The sequence below is a fragment of the Kockovaella imperatae genome (assembly GCF_002102565.1).
Source record: "Kockovaella imperatae strain NRRL Y-17943 chromosome Unknown BD324scaffold_8, whole genome shotgun sequence".
In the NCBI taxonomy this organism is placed as follows: domain Eukaryota; kingdom Fungi; phylum Basidiomycota; class Tremellomycetes; order Tremellales; family Cuniculitremaceae; genus Kockovaella; species Kockovaella imperatae.
Window position 1 is genome coordinate 138,236 of NW_019028948.1, and position 20,845 is coordinate 159,080.

At 53.7% G+C, this 20,845-nt stretch overlaps 8 protein-coding genes across 8 annotated transcripts; 4 read left to right on the plus strand and 4 right to left on the minus strand.

The window, feature by feature from the left end:
• Nucleotides 1–1,475: 1,475 nt before the first annotated feature.
• Nucleotides 1,476–2,397, plus strand: BD324DRAFT_581063 (hypothetical protein; the record flags this gene model as incomplete). The annotated part of the gene is made up of 4 exons (XM_022013481.1): nucleotides 1,476–1,643; nucleotides 1,678–1,785; nucleotides 1,821–2,000; nucleotides 2,035–2,397. The coding sequence occupies 4 exons, from the start codon at nucleotides 1,476–1,478 to the stop codon at nucleotides 2,395–2,397; spliced, it is 819 nt and encodes a 272-aa protein (XP_021870368.1).
• BD324DRAFT_484357 (hypothetical protein) lies at nucleotides 2,363–3,719 on the plus strand. Its single transcript, XM_022012911.1, has 3 exons — nucleotides 2,363–2,370; nucleotides 2,405–3,567; nucleotides 3,628–3,719. Exon 2 carries the CDS (start codon nucleotides 2,705–2,707, stop codon nucleotides 3,392–3,394), a length of 690 nt encoding a protein of 229 aa, XP_021870369.1. The 5' UTR covers nucleotides 2,363–2,370; nucleotides 2,405–2,704; the 3' UTR covers nucleotides 3,395–3,567; nucleotides 3,628–3,719.
• BD324DRAFT_628116 (hypothetical protein) lies at nucleotides 3,393–4,289 on the minus strand. Its single transcript, XM_022016086.1, has 7 exons — nucleotides 4,226–4,289; nucleotides 4,158–4,178; nucleotides 4,033–4,109; nucleotides 3,911–3,983; nucleotides 3,647–3,869; nucleotides 3,563–3,609; nucleotides 3,393–3,526 (listed from the first exon to the last, which is right to left on the minus strand). Exons 1-7 carry the CDS (start codon nucleotides 4,255–4,257, stop codon nucleotides 3,421–3,423), a joined length of 579 nt encoding a protein of 192 aa, XP_021870370.1. The 5' UTR covers nucleotides 4,258–4,289; the 3' UTR covers nucleotides 3,393–3,420.
• Nucleotides 4,290–4,339: 50 nt separating this feature from the next.
• BD324DRAFT_628117 (hypothetical protein) lies at nucleotides 4,340–7,035 on the minus strand. Its single transcript, XM_022016087.1, has 8 exons — nucleotides 6,902–7,035; nucleotides 6,845–6,852; nucleotides 6,661–6,791; nucleotides 6,098–6,619; nucleotides 6,001–6,063; nucleotides 4,958–5,961; nucleotides 4,609–4,922; nucleotides 4,340–4,561 (listed from the first exon to the last, which is right to left on the minus strand). The coding sequence occupies exons 1-8, from the start codon at nucleotides 6,999–7,001 to the stop codon at nucleotides 4,490–4,492; spliced, it is 2,214 nt and encodes a 737-aa protein (XP_021870371.1). The 5' UTR covers nucleotides 7,002–7,035; the 3' UTR covers nucleotides 4,340–4,489.
• Nucleotides 7,036–7,230: 195 nt separating this feature from the next.
• BD324DRAFT_580808 (putative maltose permease) lies at nucleotides 7,231–9,272 on the minus strand (the record flags this gene model as incomplete). The annotated part of the gene is made up of 9 exons (XM_022013464.1): nucleotides 7,231–7,440; nucleotides 7,488–7,660; nucleotides 7,710–7,886; nucleotides 7,935–8,029; nucleotides 8,076–8,140; nucleotides 8,190–8,572; nucleotides 8,619–8,695; nucleotides 8,746–9,027; nucleotides 9,076–9,272. The coding sequence occupies 9 exons, from the start codon at nucleotides 9,270–9,272 to the stop codon at nucleotides 7,231–7,233; spliced, it is 1,659 nt and encodes a 552-aa protein (XP_021870372.1).
• Nucleotides 9,273–9,623: 351 nt separating this feature from the next.
• BD324DRAFT_628122 (Six-hairpin glycosidase-like protein) lies at nucleotides 9,624–11,665 on the plus strand. Its single transcript, XM_022016088.1, has 2 exons — nucleotides 9,624–10,622; nucleotides 10,660–11,665. The coding sequence occupies exons 1-2, from the start codon at nucleotides 9,759–9,761 to the stop codon at nucleotides 11,623–11,625; spliced, it is 1,830 nt and encodes a 609-aa protein (XP_021870373.1). The 5' UTR covers nucleotides 9,624–9,758; the 3' UTR covers nucleotides 11,626–11,665.
• Nucleotides 11,666–12,024: 359 nt separating this feature from the next.
• Nucleotides 12,025–14,592, plus strand: BD324DRAFT_484591 (hypothetical protein). Its single transcript, XM_022012912.1, has 5 exons — nucleotides 12,025–12,247; nucleotides 12,282–12,345; nucleotides 12,382–14,144; nucleotides 14,183–14,325; nucleotides 14,363–14,592. The coding sequence occupies exons 1-5, from the start codon at nucleotides 12,119–12,121 to the stop codon at nucleotides 14,421–14,423; spliced, it is 2,160 nt and encodes a 719-aa protein (XP_021870374.1). The 5' UTR covers nucleotides 12,025–12,118; the 3' UTR covers nucleotides 14,424–14,592.
• A 51-nt stretch (nucleotides 14,593–14,643) lies between these two features.
• BD324DRAFT_608971 (histone acetyltransferase type B catalytic subunit) lies at nucleotides 14,644–16,199 on the minus strand (the record flags this gene model as incomplete). The annotated part of the gene is made up of 9 exons (XM_022014133.1): nucleotides 14,644–14,751; nucleotides 14,789–14,905; nucleotides 14,942–15,177; nucleotides 15,215–15,258; nucleotides 15,295–15,437; nucleotides 15,478–15,567; nucleotides 15,602–15,931; nucleotides 15,968–16,101; nucleotides 16,139–16,199. 9 exons carry the CDS (start codon nucleotides 16,197–16,199, stop codon nucleotides 14,644–14,646), a joined length of 1,263 nt encoding a protein of 420 aa, XP_021870375.1.
• Between the last annotated feature and the right edge of the window lie 4,646 nt (nucleotides 16,200–20,845).

A 20,845-nucleotide genomic window follows, 5' to 3' on the forward strand; every position in this document is an offset into this window, starting at 1 on the left:
GCCAGGTGAGCTGTAGGCAATTCGAAGGCACATGAGGCCGCGCCGGCCTGCCCGGTCTTACTGACTCATAACTAAGTTCGGGATTGAGAGACCTTCTCCGTGCCCCACAAGGAACGTCCAATAAGGAAAAAAAGATTGAGATCGCTTTCGTCGATCAACAACTAGAGCATCCCACCATCGTTGAGCAATTCCTCGATGTCGTCCATGGAAGGCCATCAAAGAAGACAACTTGGCCGATCCTGGCGGCGCTCGCGGAATATGTCGACAAGTGGGACTGCTCGCCCCTTATCAAGCGAGCAATAGGCTTGATAGTCAAGAAAAAAGCTGCGAACAACACTGATCACCTAGAGCTGGGCTTCGTGATCGCCAGTAAGCTGGAAGACGATGACGCAGTAGCCGCAATCTTGAATACCGAGCTCTGCTACAATACTGAGATCCCGAAAAAGGGGTCTTACTCTTCCAATTCACGGCAGAGCTTGCACCCGGGATCCTTGGATCCTTCCTATCTGATGAACCTGTCTGTCAAAACCATTTGGTGTCTCGCACGATCACATAACCGGACGGTATATACGATCCAGGACAAGACTAACCGGGGTTCTCCGTGCTCAAAGGAATTTAAGGAGGCTTGGAAAGAGTGGGACGACAATGGAAAGAGCTTTGCGGAAAACCTGGTGAGCTTCAAGACAGATTCGCAGTCTCGCGAGGCATTAAAGAGCTTCAGGATATGCATTGACCCAACTTGCGTCGGACGCCGTGGCCGATGAGAGTTCCGATGATGATTCTGTGTGAAGCAGGCACAAGTCAGTGGAGGGACGCCCTCCACACTCCGCGTGTCGATAGCATGTAGGTTAAATCATGCATGTGGTGGTCTGATCATACGTGAGGGCAAGTTGTTGCGTCCGAAGGATACCTTGGAGTCATACCGTTGCTACTGTCTCCTGACAACACCCGTCATTGACACGCGAAAAATAGCCTGCCGCCATCTGCATGCACGTCTTCGATATGTGAATCGTCGATCTGGATTGGGAATGCGGTGTATCACTACATTATCATACCGTGCAAGAATGCAGTGCAGCATAGTCCGTCCTATCACGTTGAGTGGACGATGCCCTCGAGGCTCGCCACGATGCCACAGATCTGATCAGTTCGAGGTCACGTGACTCTTCAGTTCTCGATGCGAAGTAGCACCAGCTGGCCAGCGTACATCTATGCGGACTGGCCTTCGACCTGCTTCTTCGACGGGTTTAAGCAAGGGAACTGCTCTCATGCCCCGAAGGGCAGCAGTCACTGATACGATCTATCGTGCGTTCATCTTCCAGGACGCTACACGCCGCTGACTGTCTCCCCCCTTTGCTCCAGTCGACGAAGCCGAAGGGTTCCTACTTGAACATGCCCGGTTCTCCCCCACTCGATCATGGCGACCACTGGCACCCGAGACTACCCAGGCGGAGCGTCTCACAGCTGTAAAAAGGAAAATGGACTGGGAAGGAGAGGTCAAAGCTCATCCCGATGAGCCTATAGAGCTCCCCGTTGCGGTCAAACGAGAGACTGGAGATGAAGATGCCAATTCTGAGCGGTGTGTCATCTGTCTCATGGCTCTTAGGGACAGGACAATCGTTGGGGTCTGTGGGCACGAGTTCTGTGTGAGTCAAGCATATGATTCCAGCTCACGCTTAGTTTGAATGCATTGGAGTGTGGGCGAACCAATCGCGGCGATGCCCTCTGTGCTCGACAGACATGTCTGCGTTCTTGCTGCATGACTTGGACAGCTCGACGCCGACCAAGGTAAGGCCCTTCAAACTCCCTAGCTTATGCTTCAGTTCTACCTGCCGCCGCTACCCCAGAAGAAGGTCCCATCACTGTCCTTGCCCGGACCGTCTCGTCGGCCAATTCTGCCCGAAGAGCGCTTACGGATGCAAGCGGAGAAGCAGGAACTTGACGAGCTGGATCTGCAGGTAGAGAGACGTAAAGAGATCTACGAGCACGAGCTTTACGTCAAGGTGAGATGCGACCTTGACTACGCTTATACTTCAGCACATCGCGAGCAATCCGACCACGCGATTCCGTCCGAACCCGACACCACGTCAAATCGCAGACAATCCTGAGCTGACACAGAAGGCTACGGCCTTCTTAAGACGAGAATTGCGAGTATGGAGTCTCGTAGATGTAGAGTTCCTCACAACCCATATCCTTTCCCTTCTGAAGGCTATAGATATCCGATCTGAACCCGCCGTCCGTCTACTCTCCGAGATACTCGATACGCCCAACGGCCCCAGATACCCGCACGGAGCAGAGCATTTCGCTCACGAGATCTACTCTTTCCTGCGAAGTCCTTTCAAGGAATTGTACAAGTATGACGAGGCTGTACAGGTGAGTACGAGTCTCGGATCTGGCTGAAGGACAGTATGACCCGATACCGAGATCGAGGCCTGCATCCCTTTCGCCTTCGCCCAGCGTTATCAGTTCCAGATCGCCATCACCTCGTTCCGCAGCATCACGCTCACGCTCACCTCTTCCACCTCGATCCCCTCGCGATCCATTCCGCCGAGATACTTTCATACCTTCATCACCTCGGGACGTCAAACGATGGAACGAAGCAGATACATGGCTGGACCCGGAATATGCGGCATGGCTCGAGGATGAGAAGCAGCGCGCAGAAGAACGGAGAGCACGACGGGAAGGGGAGCGAAGGCTTAGATCTACAATGTCACACGATGACAGAGGCAGAGGTCTTCGCGGCTGGTCGCCCAAGAGGGAGGAAGAGAAACCAGTTGAGCTGCTACCGAGTCCGCCGCCACCATTACTTCGCATGGACGAGGACCTGACAGCGGATGCGGACCCCTCTGCAGGCAAACTGACCATTCGCGGGGCGGCGGCTGCCCCTCGCAAGACTCTTCTTGAGCGCCTCGCTGCGGCTAAAGCCGAAGCAGCTGAGAAAGTCAACGACCCTCTGATCCCACCACCCCTGCCTCATTCGATATCAGACCCCGTCACCTCAGCCGCCGTGCCCAACATCACTGGAGTCAGAGCGGCAGTCCAAGCTCGTCTACGTCTCAAGCTCAAGTTGGCGTCAGAGAAGAAGGCCTTTGTGTTCAATCAAAACGAGTCTCGCGCCCAGGCGCTGCGAGCGATGATCCTGGAGGCCAAGGCCCGGCGTGAGGCTACCGAAACGGATAATGTCTTGCGACACATGGATCGACTGGACCGTGCTCGAGAGATAAGGCGCAGGCTGATGGTCGAGAAGATGATGGCCGCAGAGACAGAGGCGGAGAGAAAGGCCAGAGAGCTCAAAGAAAGGTTGATGGGAGAGAAGAAGGCAAGAATGTTGCGCGAGAAGCTCAAACAGAGGAAGAAGAGCCAAGGAGAGGCATTGCCAATCGTCGCAGTTCTATGACGTGTTGTAAATGCATGGCGATGTGATTAGTCTTGACGATCTAGGAAGGCAGCCCCTTTATCGTTCTCTATCTTGCGTGTAAAGTTGGCATACCACTTCTCGAAGAATGACAGTGGTATTGGTGTATCGGGGCTGACAATGAGTGGACGACGGGGAGAATTCGCTCACGTCAAGTTGACCTCTCCTCCACCAAATGAATGAAGATAGTTAAACAGCTGACGGTGTCAATTCAGGCTTATCTGGACGCCCTACATTCTTCACAACCTTCTCTGCGACCTTTCCTACATCCACTCTTTCAGCAACCTCTTTCCCTCGCATGTCCCCCGAAGCAAGGCGCGACGCAATCTCCTCGATTTGAGGTTGGGGTGCAATCTCTATGCCGAGATTGGCTGGTGGTGATGAGCTAGAAGATTGACCAGAGGGTGGAACGAGCTTTCGGACACGAAAGATGGCAGATGGCTTAGCGTTAGTCAAGCTGGTAGTGCAGTCAGTCCAGCTCGCAATGATATCGCTCACACTCCGAGTGGTATGTAGTCTTTGCCTGGCCAAGCGAAATGGACCGATGCGCCGTACCCATCCGGGAAGGGGACTGCACCGCGTCAGTAGTATACTGAGATATTCCCGCAGGTCATACTTACTGGTCCCCAAGAGAAAGACAGTCAAGTGATTGATGTCATATGGTTGCTCCAGGGGAAAGACAAAATGAGTATCGTCTCTGGATATGGCGTCAATGGACGAGTCAGGCTCAAAGGAATGGCCTCACATTTGCTGAAGATTTGTCTGTCTGTGCATGATCAGATCGAAATATGGTATCTAGGAACTCTCACTTACACCAGACGACCAGCAACTATGGCTCCAAACATGTTGGACAGTTTATAAACAACACAGAGATGATAGTCAACGTCTGCAGCTTTCCTTGTTGATCCGAGATCCGCTCAAGCGTGGCAGTGGCAGAAGCTTTAATACATGGCTGCGATTCTGCAACTGGTCTGTATACGACTACGAACTGGACGGTCTGAGATCATCCATTCTATGAGGTTTCTGCGCATATGGAGACAAGCATTTGCATCATTGCAACGTTTATTCGTCCCAAGTTCACCCTCGTTCCTCTGCAACGAAATTCACAAATGGATCGTACGGTGTCGTGTTCCAATTGGGCGGCGTCCCCTGCATAGTTCAGTTCCTGGCCTGTACGACGGCCTCAGTCAGCTCACCTCAGCATACGTCAGAATATCCTTCGGATGTGTCGTGAATGCGGACGCCAGCGCCGGATCATGCGAAACCAACAGCGAAGATAGATCGTCAAACCACATGATAGGGTCTTCCGCCGCGCCTTGGATATTTCCGTTGGTTTCTTGAGTTTCCCCGCTAGGCGGATGGGCCACTTGACTCGAAACGGAGCGATTGTATGCCGGTCCCGGGTTCTGATCGAAGATAGACGGCAGCTGGGCGGCTGGGGATATGTCAGAGGTGTTGCGCGCTTGACTGAGGACTTTGTGGAGGATAGTGCCGAGTGCTCTGCCAGGACCTACATCATTAGTACAGATCAATCCGAGTACCCACCTGTTGACGTCTTGATAGCGAGCTCCTCTGTATCCCTAGCAATCTGATCGTGAGAGCCACCATCCGGCAAGATCTTGGACAACCGGACCAGGTATGCGGCAGCAAAGAACATGCCCACTCGCTGCTCATGAGTCCAGTAAGCGTAGAGCTGACCGAGAGGCTGTCGAAGACACTGATGAACCAGCTGTTGAGCGGCCAAGAGCGCCAATCGCAGCCACCCTAGCTTCTCCTCGGGCAAGCTCAGGATCTCCTCGTCAAATCGGGCAACCGACAAGGATCCTGCGGCGGTGTGAAGGACAGCATGGGCATGCTCGGAGACCAGCAATCCCCTGACAGTGTGGAGCTCAGCGACACCGCACGTGGCATAGTAAGCATGCCAGTGCTCCAGCAGGGAACCAATCTCGGTGAGAGCGTCTCTAATTGTGTCTTCTATCTCGACATCAGACCTGGCGTCCCGGGTTCCATAGGGTCGGAAAAGACCGAGACGAGCTCTGAGAAACTCGCATGATGCCACTAGACGGCAGTCGCCCAAGTTCGCAAGAGGGTGGTCAACGAACTGCCGACCGACTGACAGAAGCTCGTCGGCGTCGCTTGCAAGCGGTCGACCGAGGTTGAAGGCGTACTCGTATCGAAGTTTGAAGAGAGCTAACCATAACCTCGCACCGACAACTGCTTGTCGCTCAGGCTCCACTTGATCTAATTTCTTTCCTCTCGCCATATTCCGCCTGTTCAACCACGAGAGACAGCTGTGCACCTCGAGGTCCATCCCGATTGACACTGCCAAAGCTCCGATCTTCCAGCCAGAATCTATCCAGTAGGCAAGCAGGGTGAGAGCTTGTAAGGTTTCAATTTGTCGCACGGGGTTTAACAGCACACCGATAATGGCTAAACCGATCTGCTCTAGAAGTCGGCTAGATAGTGATGAGGGGTCCTTCCCCGTATCTTCCGCCATACTTGCTACGAGTATGATGGAGTTAAAAGACATGAAAGATCGGCGGCGGAGGCTAGGAGCAATTCAATGCCAGTGTGATACAAGTGCTCACCTCGCAAACGTGTCGGTGATTGGATCAAAGATGGGCAGGAAGAGGTGTGATTTGTCGAAGAAACTGAAGCATCAGCAACGCCATGTGACCAGCTCACGATCTGTATAACCTCTCTGCCTCCTGGGTCGTGCACAGGCCTAGCTCGATCGCATCCTGCATCCTCGGCAGGATTGTTCCGACGTCTGAACTTCCTGCAGGCGGCAGGGCAGCATTGCTATGCGTCTTGGGTGATTCTGGTACATTGAGACGGGATGGCTGACCAACAGCAGCCGCAAAGAGTGGATCTCTGAGATGATCCATGAATCTCTGATCGGTCGGGATTGGAGAGTCTTTCTCGGGGGTCGAATAGTTGCCAGGTGATGGATCCTGTATGGCCATCGAGCGAACAGGAGAGGAGATACTGGCCCGATTTGGAACCTGAGTGGGTCTCCGTGAGTCCACGACGGTATTTACGACGGGGGAAGCAGCTCTGTCCGGTATTGCAACATGACCGAATGAAGGTCTTTGTCGCACCGTAGGTCGCAGCGGGGTGGTGTCCTGAGCGCTCGACGGGGCCGGCAGATCTTGCGGAACTGATCGGTCTAAGGCTCGGATCTGGTCTTCTAGCTCTGTGAGACGCCTGTCATGACTCAGCACTCTTTGAGCCGGTATGAGCCTCACCGTTTCAAGCTCCGAGGGGCATCGTCCTTCGACTGCTCGCCAAAGGTGCAATCTAAGCCGAACGACCGGCATCTTCCACAAGGCGGATTCTCCTTATCGATGCAACGCAGCTTGGCAGTCCTGCATCTATCCTGAAACAATGATTTCGTCAGTCGCAAGAGGTCACAAGGCTCCGCGGACGCACACAAGCATCTGGAGTTCCATTAGTAGCTTCATGACCAGACGAGACGAGTGATCTTACTGCTTTTATTGCCCGGAGGGCGCTTCTGTCGCGCTCTCACGGTCCAGCGAGAAGAACCAGCTCCCGGTGACTCCGCAGGAGTTCCGAGCCCTTGCGTCATATCCGGAACATCACTTGTAAGGTGCCGCTGCACATCCACCGAGACCTTCAAAGACGATGATTCGTTCGAGCTCAACTTTCGGACCTCGCCGATGCTGGTTTGTGTGGCGGCGAGAACTTGTGGCACTGAAATGCATACCCGGGAACAGAACTCTCCATCGGCCCAACCCCGTTTGTGATATCAACCCTGAACCTATCTACCTCGACACCCCCTCCACAACCTTGCGACCTTATTCCAAATGAGCGACTTGCTCTCCAGCCGTTGTGGGCTTCTCCTCCAGCTCAGCAACAGGCTTACTCTCAACCACCTCATCGTGAATGACGACATGCTTGAACTTTCTTGTGGACACCTTGTTGGCGAACAAGATGTCAAGCTCAGCGAATGAGAATCCTCCGGTCTCAGGCAGTCGGAAGTAGCACCATGTCGTGCAAACAATGTTCTAAGCCAGTCAGCCTCGACATTCCAACACCACACGGGGCGACTCACAGTCCCCAGCCAGAAGTAGGCTGATTTTGCTCCGAGGTTCCACCCTGTGGGGTTGACGAAACGTGGTCCGAGTTGTCCAGTAATGAAACCACACACACAATAGAGGCCTCGTCCAAGAACAATACTTTGCGAACGAACTCGTGAATTTGGCAGTTCACCCGAAATTGCGTAACCTGCAGTGCATGTCAATACCTTGGCCTTCCATAGGGATGAGAGACGTACACAAGGGCCCAATACTGGTCGAGTACAGAAGCTGGATCAGGATCATGAGGACCGCCATTGCGAGTCGGCCACCATTGGTGATCTTGGTGAATGCGATTGTACCAATGACGAGCAAGCAAGCGGCCGTGGCAAAGAGCGAGAACAGGTACATTGGTCGTCGTCCAAAGTAAGGGAGCACTGGACAAGCGTGAGACGGCAACAGAAGCAACTAACGAGTTTACTCACGGGCCCAAGTAATCATGCAACCGAGAATGACCATGCAGTTGATGGCAAGGTTCACATCAAATGCCCCTTGAACAGACAAGCCAGAGTCCTCAAAGCTGTGACTGATCAGTCATAGGGACGCAACTATGACTTTCGACTTACAATTGGACGGCAAGTCCAGTGATACCTTGACCTCCCCAGACTTGAATGAGCCAGACGCCGAACATCTGCGCACGCATTAGCCGATTTGGAACGCTCGCGAAAGAATGGTCTTACGATTTCGGTCCTCCTTCTGTTTGTGCCGGTGAAGCATTCTTTGAAGCTGCCAGACTTCGCCTCAACTCTGTCCATCATATCGACATGCCTCATGTATGTGACGTATGCGGAAAGGTCTCGTCCATCGTAATGGCCTGGAGCGGCCGCCGCGCGAAGAGATTGTTCGGCCTCCTCGAATCGGCCTTTTCGAATTAACCACCATGGACTTTCGGGGGCGAGATAGCAGAAGATGGCGAGGGGAATAGGCCAGACCCATTGCAAACAGTAGGGAAGTCTCCACGCCCAGTTACTGGTTTGGTCAATGTCAAGGGAGGCTCGGCCCACGCCAGCGCTCAAGACCAGACCGATACCCCAAGCCATGTTGACGAAAGAGGCAAGAAGACCTAACATTGGGTGGCTCAGCTGCTACGAGAGGTGTTCAATACTCACCTCGCAGGTTGATTGGACAAATTTCAGCGGCGTAAGCTGTGGTCAATGTCTGGAAGAGACCAAAGCCAATTTGCTCCCTGAGATCAAGTTAGTGACGAATTAGGACAAGTGGAGGTGCTAGACTTACAGAAAGTTCGCCGCGGCGAACATTTTGATGTTCTTCGCGAAGACGATGAGGAAGATAACAAAGATCATCCAAGCCATACCGCCAATGTAAGTCTTCCTTGATCCGAAACGCTCTTGGCAGATTCCAGTCACAAGCAGACCGCCTATGTTCCCGATTGTGCCAATGTTTCCGATCAAAGATTGATCGTTGGCCGAGATCTGATAGCTACCGTCTGCTTGCAGCTTTCCAAAAGTTCTCTGGAAAGCTGGTTGTCCGTAGAAGGAACCGATTATACAGTCGAAACTTTATAAACGCTTCAGAATCGTCCGAGGATGCGATGCGCAAACTCACCCTTCCATGACAAGAGCGAAGCTCAAGGCCAAACTGAACAGGGCGCCACGCCAGTGTGTCCGAAGAGTTTGACCTTGCGTGGCAGCTTTCTCTTCTTCGATGAAGCGTTGTCCCTCTGCCAAGATGGCTGGGTCGAAGCTTGTGACATGCTCAAACTGAGCGTCTGTGAGCCCAATATGTTTGGTCGTGTTCTCCATGATGGATGATGGATCGTGGATGTTTGGGATTGGGGTCCTGGATATAAACTCTGCGGGGATATCTGGGGATTGTTGGACCCCGGATCAACTCTTTATACATCTCTGAACGCCTGCCAAGGCTTAAATTGCCTCATTACTTCCTTCTTGAGTAGCTCAAGCGACCATACAACAGTGCCTCAAAATAGCATTTCGGACGTACCGCTCAAGCGCCACATGAACGAATATCCCTGCGGAGATGACCGGTCCGTCATTCCAAGCGATGAAAAGTCCTCCGCCACGTGTCGGAGCAAGCTCCGAGTCCAAAAACTGCTCCGATCGGAGATGAACCGCGGATCGGAGGAAGTGGGGTTGGCTAGAGATAATCTCGGTGCGGAAGTCGGCCAAAATAGTGAGGATATAATATAGTGCTACTGTAGTTCATGGCGAGATTGATCTTGCAATCTTTCCTCGATTCGACTTCACTCGCAGCAAACTTTTCCCACCATCATGGTCGATGAAACACTCACCAACGGCGACAGCCACCTCGCCGCTGAATCTAGCCTTCCCGTCGATCTCAAGACAATTCCCTGGAGCCGACGCGGCTCCTATATGTCCTTCTCCACTCTGGCTGGAGATTGCGGAGCGCTCACACCCAACATCGATGTCGCTTTGGTATCTCATTACAAGCCATACGGAGCTCCCTGCTTTGTTCTGCGTCCCAAGATCGAGCCACTGCCCTCGCCAAGCGGTTTCCACAAGACCCCCTCTCCCGTAACTTTCCGCGCCACACCCGAGCTTTTGGAATGGCGTGCAGGGAGCGAAACGGTTGCCGAAGCGACGTTCATCAGCGACAATGTCGTTAGACTCCGTGGTACGACTCCCATGAGCTTTGACACCGACATGGAGGCATTGCGGAGCTACATCTATGAGCCACCAAAGCCTACTGCCGAAGCGAGAGATGTTGTCGAATGGTCATCCATTGGTCTGATGCCTTTGCGTTTCGTGGCGCTCGAGGGGTCTCTCTCGACCATTGGAGCTACGACTTACGAGAACGGGCGGATTACCATTCACCCTGGCGCCACTGGTCACTGGGACCTCTTCATTCGCGAGCGATGCCCTTCGGAGTACACCGTCCCTGGGGAGACAATTGATGAGTGGGCAGATCGGATCTCGAAACGATCTTTCAACACCTGCGTAGAGTCTGTTCAGCGTGAATTCGAATCTTATGCTCGAGGACTCTGTACCTGGTCTGGCAAACGAATTGAATATCTTGACCTTCTTGCATGCTACGTCATGTGGACCTCGACCGTCCGGGCAGAGGGCTTCATAAACAAAGAAGCGGTTCTCATGAGTAAGCTGTGGATGAACAAGGTGGGTTCATGCTGTCGAGACTGAGCTGATGACTCAGGTCTGGTCTTGGGACAACTGTTTCAACGCTCTCGCACTTGCCGGACACTCTGGATTGCTGCAGAGTGGGATCGATAACCTACTTCTACCCTTCTCTCAGCAACTAGAGGACGGCAGGATACCCGACGCCATGATGTACAATGAACTCACATTTGACTTTACGAAACCGCCCATCTTTGGCTGGACACTGGAGAGACTGTTGAAGATGCGACCGGAAGTCACCTCGCAGCAGTTGCTGGACATTTACCGCAAAGTCAGCAAATTCACCTTCATGTGGTTGAAACATCGACGCGTTCAGGGATCTAAATTACCTTTTTACAGCCACGGCAACGACTCGGGCTGGGACAACAGTACTTCCTTTGATGGTCAAAGGGTCATAGTCAACGCTGATCTGGCCAGTCACCTGATCTTGCAATCCGATGTTCTCAGCAGGATCTCCGCCCAGCTTCGCCTAGGAGAGGAAGGCATGTGGAGTGATATCCGTGATGAACTCGTAGACGCCTTACTGTCCGAGCTGTGGGATGGGGAACACTTCCGAGTGAAGAATGCCATCACCGGTGAGACTCGAAAATCCACCAGTCTACTCCAATACGTTCCTCTCACTGCGTCGCGCTTTCTGCCGAAAGAAGTGGTCGACAAGATGGTCGCGGATCTGCAAGGATTCTTGACACCCTGGGGTTTGGCTACTGAGCCGATCGACAGCAAGGAGTATGACTCGGACGGCTACTGGCGTGGGCCGATCTGGGCTCCGTCGACGATCCTACTCGAATCGGGAGTCCGTGAAGCTGGATATGTTGAATTCGCCGACGATCTCAGGCGGCGATTCTTCAAGCTGTGCCAGAAGGGAAGCTTTGCAGAGAATTACGATGCAGTCACGGGCGAAGGCCACCGAGATCTCAGTCACACTTGGTCCTCGGCCATCTTCCTGATCATGCGTAGAGAGGCGGCAGAGGCTGGAGAGTTATAGATCGGATCGCTGTAACACTACATGCATAGAATTGGTGCCACATTCACGCGCCGCCGAGGTCGACGATCGGTTAAGGATGCGCGAGAGACTCTGTCCATCCAGTGAGCCTCGAGTCAAGCACAAACTCACGCAGAATGTTCGTGTCTAGTGGTTGTGCAGATCGATCGTACCTTATCGCTCTCATCGGGCATGCTTACGAGACGCTCCACTCTTCTGCTGAGCTCGCGATCATGAGGCGAGCTCGCCCCAGTTCGAGGGCTGACCCACGCCCCGCGCTCGACCTTGGGTCACAACAGGATGACTGACATTCCTGACAACAGCTCCTCAGCTATGATACTGAATGAGTTGTCCGATTCACTAGCTCCATACCGGGCCAAAGGATGTCCTGTCTCCATGAGACTTTCATTCAACCCTCGGGAATCCAACTAGTCACACAACATGTCTGAAGCGGATTCTGACGAAGCAATTGAACATCGAGTCTCATTTAACTGCGATGGAGTCCACTGTCAAGTGCTATTCCAGCGAAGGAGACCCATGGATCAGTCACGAGCACGTCATCGCAGGACGCGATGCTATTGCCCCTGACGGGCAGGTCCTCCCTGACTGGCTGACATGGCGAGAGGTAAGGCGTTCAGGTTGCCCAGCTGACAATGCAGTATTCTACTCTGACCGATGGAGTGGAAGTCAGGACATGGTCGATCGTTCGGCTGCCCCAGACATGTATGCCTTGCTCAATGGAACTATGCTGACGTGTAGATTACGGTCCAAGCATACCTCTCGGCCAAGGTTGGACTTTTGGTGGACTTTCCAGCCCTGTGTCTGCCGCTGCGCAACCAGCGACCGTCGTGACGGCATCCAGTTCAGGCTCCATTCCTCCATCGCCTTCGGGCCCCAGCTCCAGCCCACCATTCTATACATTCTCGGCAACCTCAAAGAGCCTCGATGCTACCGCCACTCCCTCAACCTCGACTTCGATCCTAGCTCCAACAGCCTCAGCAGGTTCCTCCCTGCCTGTTTCCACGACATCTCCTGCCAGCATCCTCTCGCCTCAGTTCCCATCCACGCGCCAGGTCCAATCGGACACATCCTCCTCTCCTGACCCCTCGAGCGCTGCCCAGGCATCGAGGGAGACTGACATTCCTCTGCTCCCGGCACTCCTCGTTCCGCTCCTGGCACTTCTCCTAATTAGCGTAGGGGCTCTGTGGTACTTTGGAAGACGTCGGCAAGCTTTGAACAGCCAACCCCGACTCAATCAACCGGGATGGCTTCCAGCCTACTGGAGGAAAGAGGGACGGCATCGCTACGAGAAGACAGTGGAGAAGCCTGAACCTTCCTATGCGCCAGATGGGCCTGCTGAACCCGATGGACAGGGAGACACGCAATCGCAGCCCACATTTTATGGTCCAGCCCCACCGCCACTGTCGCCAGTCCCAACGGAGCGATCTGCTCTATTAGCCGAGTTCACTCCTCATCATCATCGCCAGCATTCCCTCACCCCTTCATCGCGGCGAGTGCACGACGACGAGCTCGCCGAGCTTGTCGCTCAAAATCATACACTCCTGGAACGGCTTACCCTCGGCCTCGGTCTGTCATCCTCTCGCTCCTCCAGCCGGTGTGGCAGACCAGGCCGAGCCACAAGCGGAAATACGGTCGAACGGCTTGGCAGTGCGGCATATCGACAGCTAGGTGACGGACCTCCGGTCGTCCAGACGCAAAAGTCGGTGAATCGTACGAGTCAGTCACAATCCGGTTCCGCTACGGGCAGCGGTAGTGGCAATGGTGCTCAAGCCGACACCAGCGGTACAACATCAGGGCCAAATCCTCCTTCAGCGGGCTTCAGCGACAGGCTACTGTCCTTCCGGGTACCCGCGTCGTCGAATTCGTCCCGTGGCTCCTATAGACGAGGAGGGTCGACTAGCTCGAGAGCGAGTAGCGGTGGTACGCGATCGACCGGTGACCTTGATGGCGGATGGTTTGCCAGTCGATACGGACAAACACGGATCGCGGGGGAGGCTACAGCGCCTGCTGGTCGGTTCGGAGATCCCTCGACGTGGCCTTCCGCCATCCAGGAAGACGACACGGGAGATACTCCTAATGATCAGCCGCCTGCGCGTACCAACACGTCCTGGATCTCCTCTAGTCGACTGGGATTTCCTCAGCCTCCTCCTCGCGACGAGCAAAAGGCTCATCACGCTGCCAAAGTTCTTCAACGCGGAAAGAGGGGATACAGTCACGCCCCATTGTCCGCTTTCGGATCCATGTCCCCCACGCCGCCCGCGTCGCTCGAGTCTGCCGAGCCACATACAGGCTCAAATCGACCAACATCGGCGTCACGTTCAGCTCTGAGCCCCATGAACGATCTCTTCGTCACTACGCCGCCCGGCAGCGCTGGATCTGCGGACCGACCTCACAGTTTCATCGGAGAGCCGATTGTAGACGTACGCGGCCTGGCCCATCAGACTTGCTCTAATGGAGCATTCGACGAATTTGGCGGACCTACAAGAAAGGATTCTCGCGAGGTGAGCACCAAGACTGAGTGAGCTGACGTGGCCAGCAGACGAACATCACATCTGCGAATTCGGAGATTGGTCGGTCTGAAAACGCCTCGCTACAGTCAGGGTACAACTTGGACTCGCATGGTGGGAGTCAATCATCGGGTCCAGAGGAGCAAGCTGCGCAGGGTCAGGCACTGCATGGAAGGTCAGTGTATAGCTATATGGTGACTGACAATGTGCAGGCGGAGTCGGCCCTGGCTTCTAAGCCCTCGTGATGCCGATGGACATCAAAATCAAGCGTAGCTGAGAGCACGGTTAGTGGTGCATCGACACGGCTGGCTTGGGCGACCAGCAGGTAGGAGATCGGCGTGGACCAGTCGTACCTCAAAGGGTGCAAACATAGAATCGTGTACATCGTCAGAGGACTGTATATACATCATCATATCATGGAGCTCTCGAGAGAAAGTCAGGCGAGGTGAGGGACCAGGCGATCTGCTTTAGCATGCATGGCACTCGCTTCCGCTCAATGGAAAGCCTGCGCGAGAATACGACGGTAGTCCTGGACCACCGATTCGTAAGTCTTTGCCAGAGCATCTTTTCGCTCTTCGAGTGTCATTTGTGACAGCATTTCCTGAACAATGTCAGCCGACTCCACATAGCTGGCTCACATAATTGAACCTGTACAGCCTCGCCTTGACACCGAGTCGGAACGCCTTGACTTTGGCTGGATCCTTCTCGTCCAGCTCGCGAAGCAGCAACATTTCAAGAACGCGATCAAACTGGCGCTGATAGTGTGAGAGGCGGTCCAAACACGGACCCACCTGTGCGATCTTGTATTCCTTCCTGACTTTTTCTTCCCATTTCGCCCTCGGTCCTCGCACATCTGCGCCAACGCCATCAGAGAACCCAGGGTCGTCCAAAATCCCTTTGGAGACGAGATATCGCAAGTCACATCGGTCCCGCAGATCCTCAAACGCCTCGGCTGGATCTTCAACCGTGAGCTCTGCGACGTCCTTTCGAGACAGAGCGTGGAGGTACAAGGCGTTGTAAAGTTTGGCTGGCTGATCAGCGAAAGCAGGATTCGTGATACTTACATCCATGACCTTGGCTTTGATATGGTGGAAGTATGACGAATTGGCTGCTAGTCAGCAATGTGTCGTCCGCCGTTTCTCACCTCAACCGCAACCTGACTTGATCAGGGAAACACCAAAAGGGATACACCGAGGTGTATCCAACAAAGTGGTAGGTGCATAGATCGGTATCGGCTCGACGGCGCTTTTCGAACAGGGTTATGAATTCCCAAGCGTCTTCGTCCTCCTGGAAGTGTAAGGGTGCCGGCCATTATCGCCCAGCTCACCTGAATATAGCTTCCCCCCTCAATGAATAGCAAAATGAACAGCTGCATCCGGCGGTGATACTCTCTGAATCCGGTAGTGTTCCATGTGGACTGCTTCATCAGCGGAGTGCTGCATGTCACCCACCTTGTACATCTCATACACCACTGCATTCGGGTCATCTTCCTTGAGCTCCACCGCTGCACCGTTGGCTTTTCCTTTACCCTTGCCTTTGGCTCTGCTCGTCCCGCTCGACGAGGGTCGAGCGTATGATCCAATTTTCTCGCCTAGAGGTTTGAAATTTGACGCATCGTCGTCAACCGTCTGCTCAAACGAAAAGCTTGACTTGGAGTAGTCGGGAGGGATGAATTGGTACAGCTTGCCCTCGACATCGTCCGCTGGAGTAGCTTCAGAATCGAGCTTCGAGTCATAGGAAATGTCCAGCATTTGCTTCAGGCTGCCGGAGGCGAAGGAAAGCTGCGGATCAGTCGAGAAGCAACTCTCCACACACACCCTTATCTCTAGACCCTTGTAGCCAAAAATCTTCTCCTGCTCGCCATAGATGGGATAGGTGAACGCAGGATGAAAAGGAGCGACCGTTTTCCGCTCATCGCCGTGAAGAGCTTCCTTGTCTTCCGGGGCGCGAACTGGGGTCAGTCATGTCAAAGAGGACTTTTGACCCACTCAGCGACAAGCTCAGCGCATCATTAGAGTCGCATAGCCATTCCTCCATCTCTGAAGACATGGTAGATTGACGAGTTATAATGTCTGCGGTACGCGACGCGAAAGGTCAAAAGTGTGAATGTGCCAATGTGGCGGAAATCCAATCAATGCTGTCGTTCGGCGTGACGAATACTCGGCTGAGGGGCTTGTGCCCTTGATGTCCCGTTGCTTGGTACCACATTGAGGCAAGTCGGACCGGGGGATGCTTGTCTGGAACCTGAAAAATTGCCCGCAAGGCTGCCAACTTGCACAAGTCAATGACGTCTGGCGAGTCTTTCATGCTCCTGCCAACTACCTACACCCCTCAGCTGCCTGTTTCACGAGCAGAAAACTTCTCTCACTTTGAGATCATTGGCAGGGTTCCAGGCCACAATCGGAGCACCCAAGTTCAAGACGCTATTGATGTAGAGGGCGGCGTCCTCTGGTGCCCAAAGTCCATCTATCTGCCAAGCTGTTATGTCGCAGCTTGTAATCCCGTCACCAACAATCAAGCTTACATGCATAAAACGACTCAAAAGTGTAACCAGTTATCACTGCTAAGGTTTTCCTGCAAATCACAAGAAGTTTGCCAGTCTGTAACAATGTGCCCATAAGGAGGGGCAACACAGATGGTCGTTTGTGTGGCAGACTCCAAAGAGGCAAACGAGTTTCTGCGGGGTCATTGTACGCTCGGGCTTTCTTGCGGCGGCGCCATACCTGACGCCAAAGAAACGACAAAGGAGCCACTTCCACCAAACGAGACACTCGACAAATTCCGTGTCTGTCAGAGTTTCAATGCAAGTGTGATCGAGTTGTGCGATCACTCACCCCATCCAATCAAACAAGATTGCCATTCTTCATGACCACTAAAGGTCTTGAAGACTTTGGCCAAGTTGTTGAGAGGCAAATAATGTGTCGTGGTCCCGTCTGTTTGACGCCGGGGAAGGCTCAAGTCCGGCATGGGAGGGTCGCCACAGAGCCTGGCGGATGTGACACGATCAAGATTGGCGTTTGTTCTAGGTCCGCTCTGAGAGGTTGTGGGAGGGCTCACTGGCAAGGTGTCAATTGATGCGAGCCATGTTTTGAACCGGCTGGCCATCTCGACGGCTAGAGTCTATTGCGTCATCGCGATACAAGAGGCGATGATGATGAGGCCGACAGGCAGCATTTTATGCTGTCCAGCAAGTCTCGCTTGGGTTCAACGAGCTCCACATTTGTATACCCATACCTTTGGCCTTCCATCCACACAGTTCAGGCCATCTGGCCAACGAACGTCAAAAGGACTGCGTCCTCTGTCACGGTTACAAAGACTCGGGACACCTGCACAATGCTTGGCCGCCTCTATAGCAATGGATACCACCATGGACGGATCGTAGATTGAGAGTAAGTTGGTGTCAAGAACAGACCTATCCGGCTCGAGGGTCCTACTTGGATAGTAACTCTCTGAATAGGGATGTCAAGCTGGGTAGCTCATAGACAACGAATATACATATTGATGAAGAAGAAAGCTTTATCTTTATGAGTCCTACTCTTATACTCGGGTAACGGCTCGGCCAGCGGAGATCGCCGCCGACCGTTCCTGACACTATCCTCCCGCAAGACGAGTATACACGAGGCGACCATCCCTCTCGTCACCCTAGCAACGGCATGTAATCCTCGTGTCAAAGGGTCGGTGTCCATGGTGATGACGTTGACATCCCACCAACGGTGTATATAAGAAGGACTCCATCGTCCTTGCCACTCGACGTTCTTCCTCTAACAGTGATCTTGTCATGTCCCACTCCGACCGAGACAGCATCGAGCCCGTTGTGGAGAGGTCGATTGTCAAGTTCCAAGGTCAGGACGCCGTTCAGGTCAAGAAGGACAATCGTACGCTACTGTATCGTGTGGTCCCAGCCCAAATGCCCTCTGTGAACCTGCTCCAGTCTTACATCGAATGGGTGTCCCGCTATTGTGCTCTAAAAGAGCAGTCGACCGTCGAGCGGGGTGAAACGGTCCGCACCGCTCTCCGTAAGGAGGTGGTCGGTTACCTGAGGGACGACCGTGAGGCTCGAGTTGCGCAGTCGGCTGACGAGGATGATAGCTTGTGTTTGCTGTAAGTCGAAGAGTTACAAGGCGGCTGGTATGGGCAAGAATGTCGCTTTCCCTTGTTTGGCCCCTGCATGGAAGCGCGCCAGTGACGAGGGGTTTTTGCTGGCTTCCCAGTGCGTCCTGTGTTAGTATAGCCAGAGCTTACGGATACAGGTGCTTTACTTGTGCTTTGACAACGACTTCCTGTTCCCATTGTCTGAACTCGAAAGTGGGGCCTACCAATCCGATCACTGTGTCGGATCGTTGTCGCTTCGAGTCCATTGCCAAGATCCGGGAGGTGGCAGAGACGATCAGTCGTGGCGGGGGGTCCGTAGCGACCAAGGTCAAGCTGACGGAGCTCGAAGACGTGAGTTCGCGCTCGTCTGGCGAAGTCGATCCTGAAGGAGTCAGCTTTTCTGGAAGGCCAAACGTCATGGCCGTGCACTTCCTTGTCCCCCCGCGTTGGGTATTGACAAGAGGCGTCGGGTTCGAGAGGAGACAGTCGAATCTGTGGCTGAGGAGCGAGAGGAGCCCGAGACCCGGACTCGGAGCAAGAAAACTCGTCGATAGAGTATTACCCTGGTGACTTGTCGTATATGCATACCTATACTTCTTGTGATCTAGCCCGCTGACTTCGTAGTCGAGGAAGGGGCTTGGGACTCGCTTTTCGTCTGTGGTAGTCGGCGAGCAGCTCTGGGTACCTGGGGTCATCAGCAACACTGTACACCGGTTCCCAAGTGCGGTGGTCTTTATTCCACCCTTTCCATTGGATATAGACACAGGGGATCCTTTTCCTTTTCCCTTCTACGGTGTGGTACCTATCCTCTAGGCCATGGATACTCTCCAGTTCATAAGTTTCGTCACCTGCATCTGGGGCTACCGCTTGCGCCGGAGGTGGATCCACGACGTCGCTTTTTGACAACGTTAGTAGGGATACTGAGAAGACGTCATGGGCCCGGATCGTCGGAGGGAGATCGAGGCGGAAAGCGTTGTCGTTGATCTTCTCAGTTACCAAGTAGGGTCCGTAGTTGACCGGAGCCAGTTTCCAAGACCCCTGTAGAGGTCGGAGGTACTTGGTTCGTAGATATACTCGACTTCCAACTGTTATATCTGGGTCTCGACGGTGTTTGTCATACTGCCGCTTGTATGAGGCTTGGGCGTGCTCTATTGCGCTTGTCAGATACCTGGCCAATTCTTGGAAAGCCTGGACACGCTCTTGGGCGCCGACATCGACCGTTCGGTCATCCCCTGTAGAGGAGGCATCCAGCGGGCAGTACCTCGGGTTTCTACCCGTATACGCGAATAGAGGAGCGACTCCGGTGGCCGAATGTGGGGTGCGGTTATAGCAAAATTCAGCTTCTGGCAGTAGGTCAGACCAGTCGTCCTGGGAGTAGGAGGTGTACATTCGGAGGTACTGCTCCAGCCATTGATTTACGATCTCTGTCTGGCCGTCTGTTTGTGGATGGTAGGCCGTAGAATATCGGTGACTGATATGGAGGAGTTGTACTACACTTTTCCAGAACTGTGATGTGAGTAACTTGTCTCGATCGGAGACGATCCGTAACGGGACCCCGAAACGCAAGAGTACGTGCTTACGAAAGAGGTCAAGAAAGCCGTTGGCCGTGAGCTTGGCTGTGGTCGGGATGAAGACTGACATCTTCGTAAACCGATCCACGAATACCAAGATGGCGTTGTAGCCGTTCGAGTCGGGGAGCCGACCAATGAAGTCACAGGAAAGTTCTTCCCAAGCATTGCCGGGGACTGGTAACGGTATAAGCTTTCCCATCGGCTTCTGTCGAGAGCTCTTGTGTCTTTGGCAAGTGTCGCACTTGGCGACGTACTGTGCTACTTCTTTATGCAGGTCCAGCCACCAGAACATTTGGCGAATATTGAGATAGGTTTTCCTCCGGCCGGGGTGTCCTGCGTGCCGACTGTCGTGGCACTCCCTCAATACTGAGAGTCGAAGAGATTGGGGAACGTAGCGAGCCCCCGAATACCTTAGTAGGTTCTCGGCATCCTCGCTTATGCGAGGGTCCTTTCCAAGCGCTCCTTTGAGTTTCTCATACTCCTTATCTCCGTCGTACGCTGCTTTAATATCTTCGTCTAGATAAGTTATTCCGCTAGTGGACAAGTCGAGAATGGCCATCAGTAGGGCTTAGTCGAGAAGCGGGCGATGATTGTGGCCATTGAGTTGGCGGGAAAGGGAGGTTGCGGTAGTATCCGTAGGAGCATAGTCGGCTCTTCTACTGAGGGAGTCGGCAAGGATAGCCTCCTTTCCGGGATGGTAGTAGATCTTAAAGTTGTAGTTGGCCGCTAGCTCCGCCCACCGGGCTTGTCGACGCGTGAGTTGCTTAGTCGAGAGGAAGTATTTGAGACTTTGGTGATCGGAGATGACGTCGAATTCGATCTGGCAGCCTTCCAGGTAGTGTCTCCATTCTTGCAGAGCATAGCAGATGGCTAGGAGTTCCTTGTCGTGCACTTCGTAGTTCAACTCGGCTGGTTTCATGGTTCTTGATATGAAAGCCACCGGGTGCAGAGCACCGTCTTCCCCTTTCTGGGAAAGGACGCAGCCGAGGGCAAAGTCCGACGCATCCGTCTCTACATAGCACTTAGAGCCTG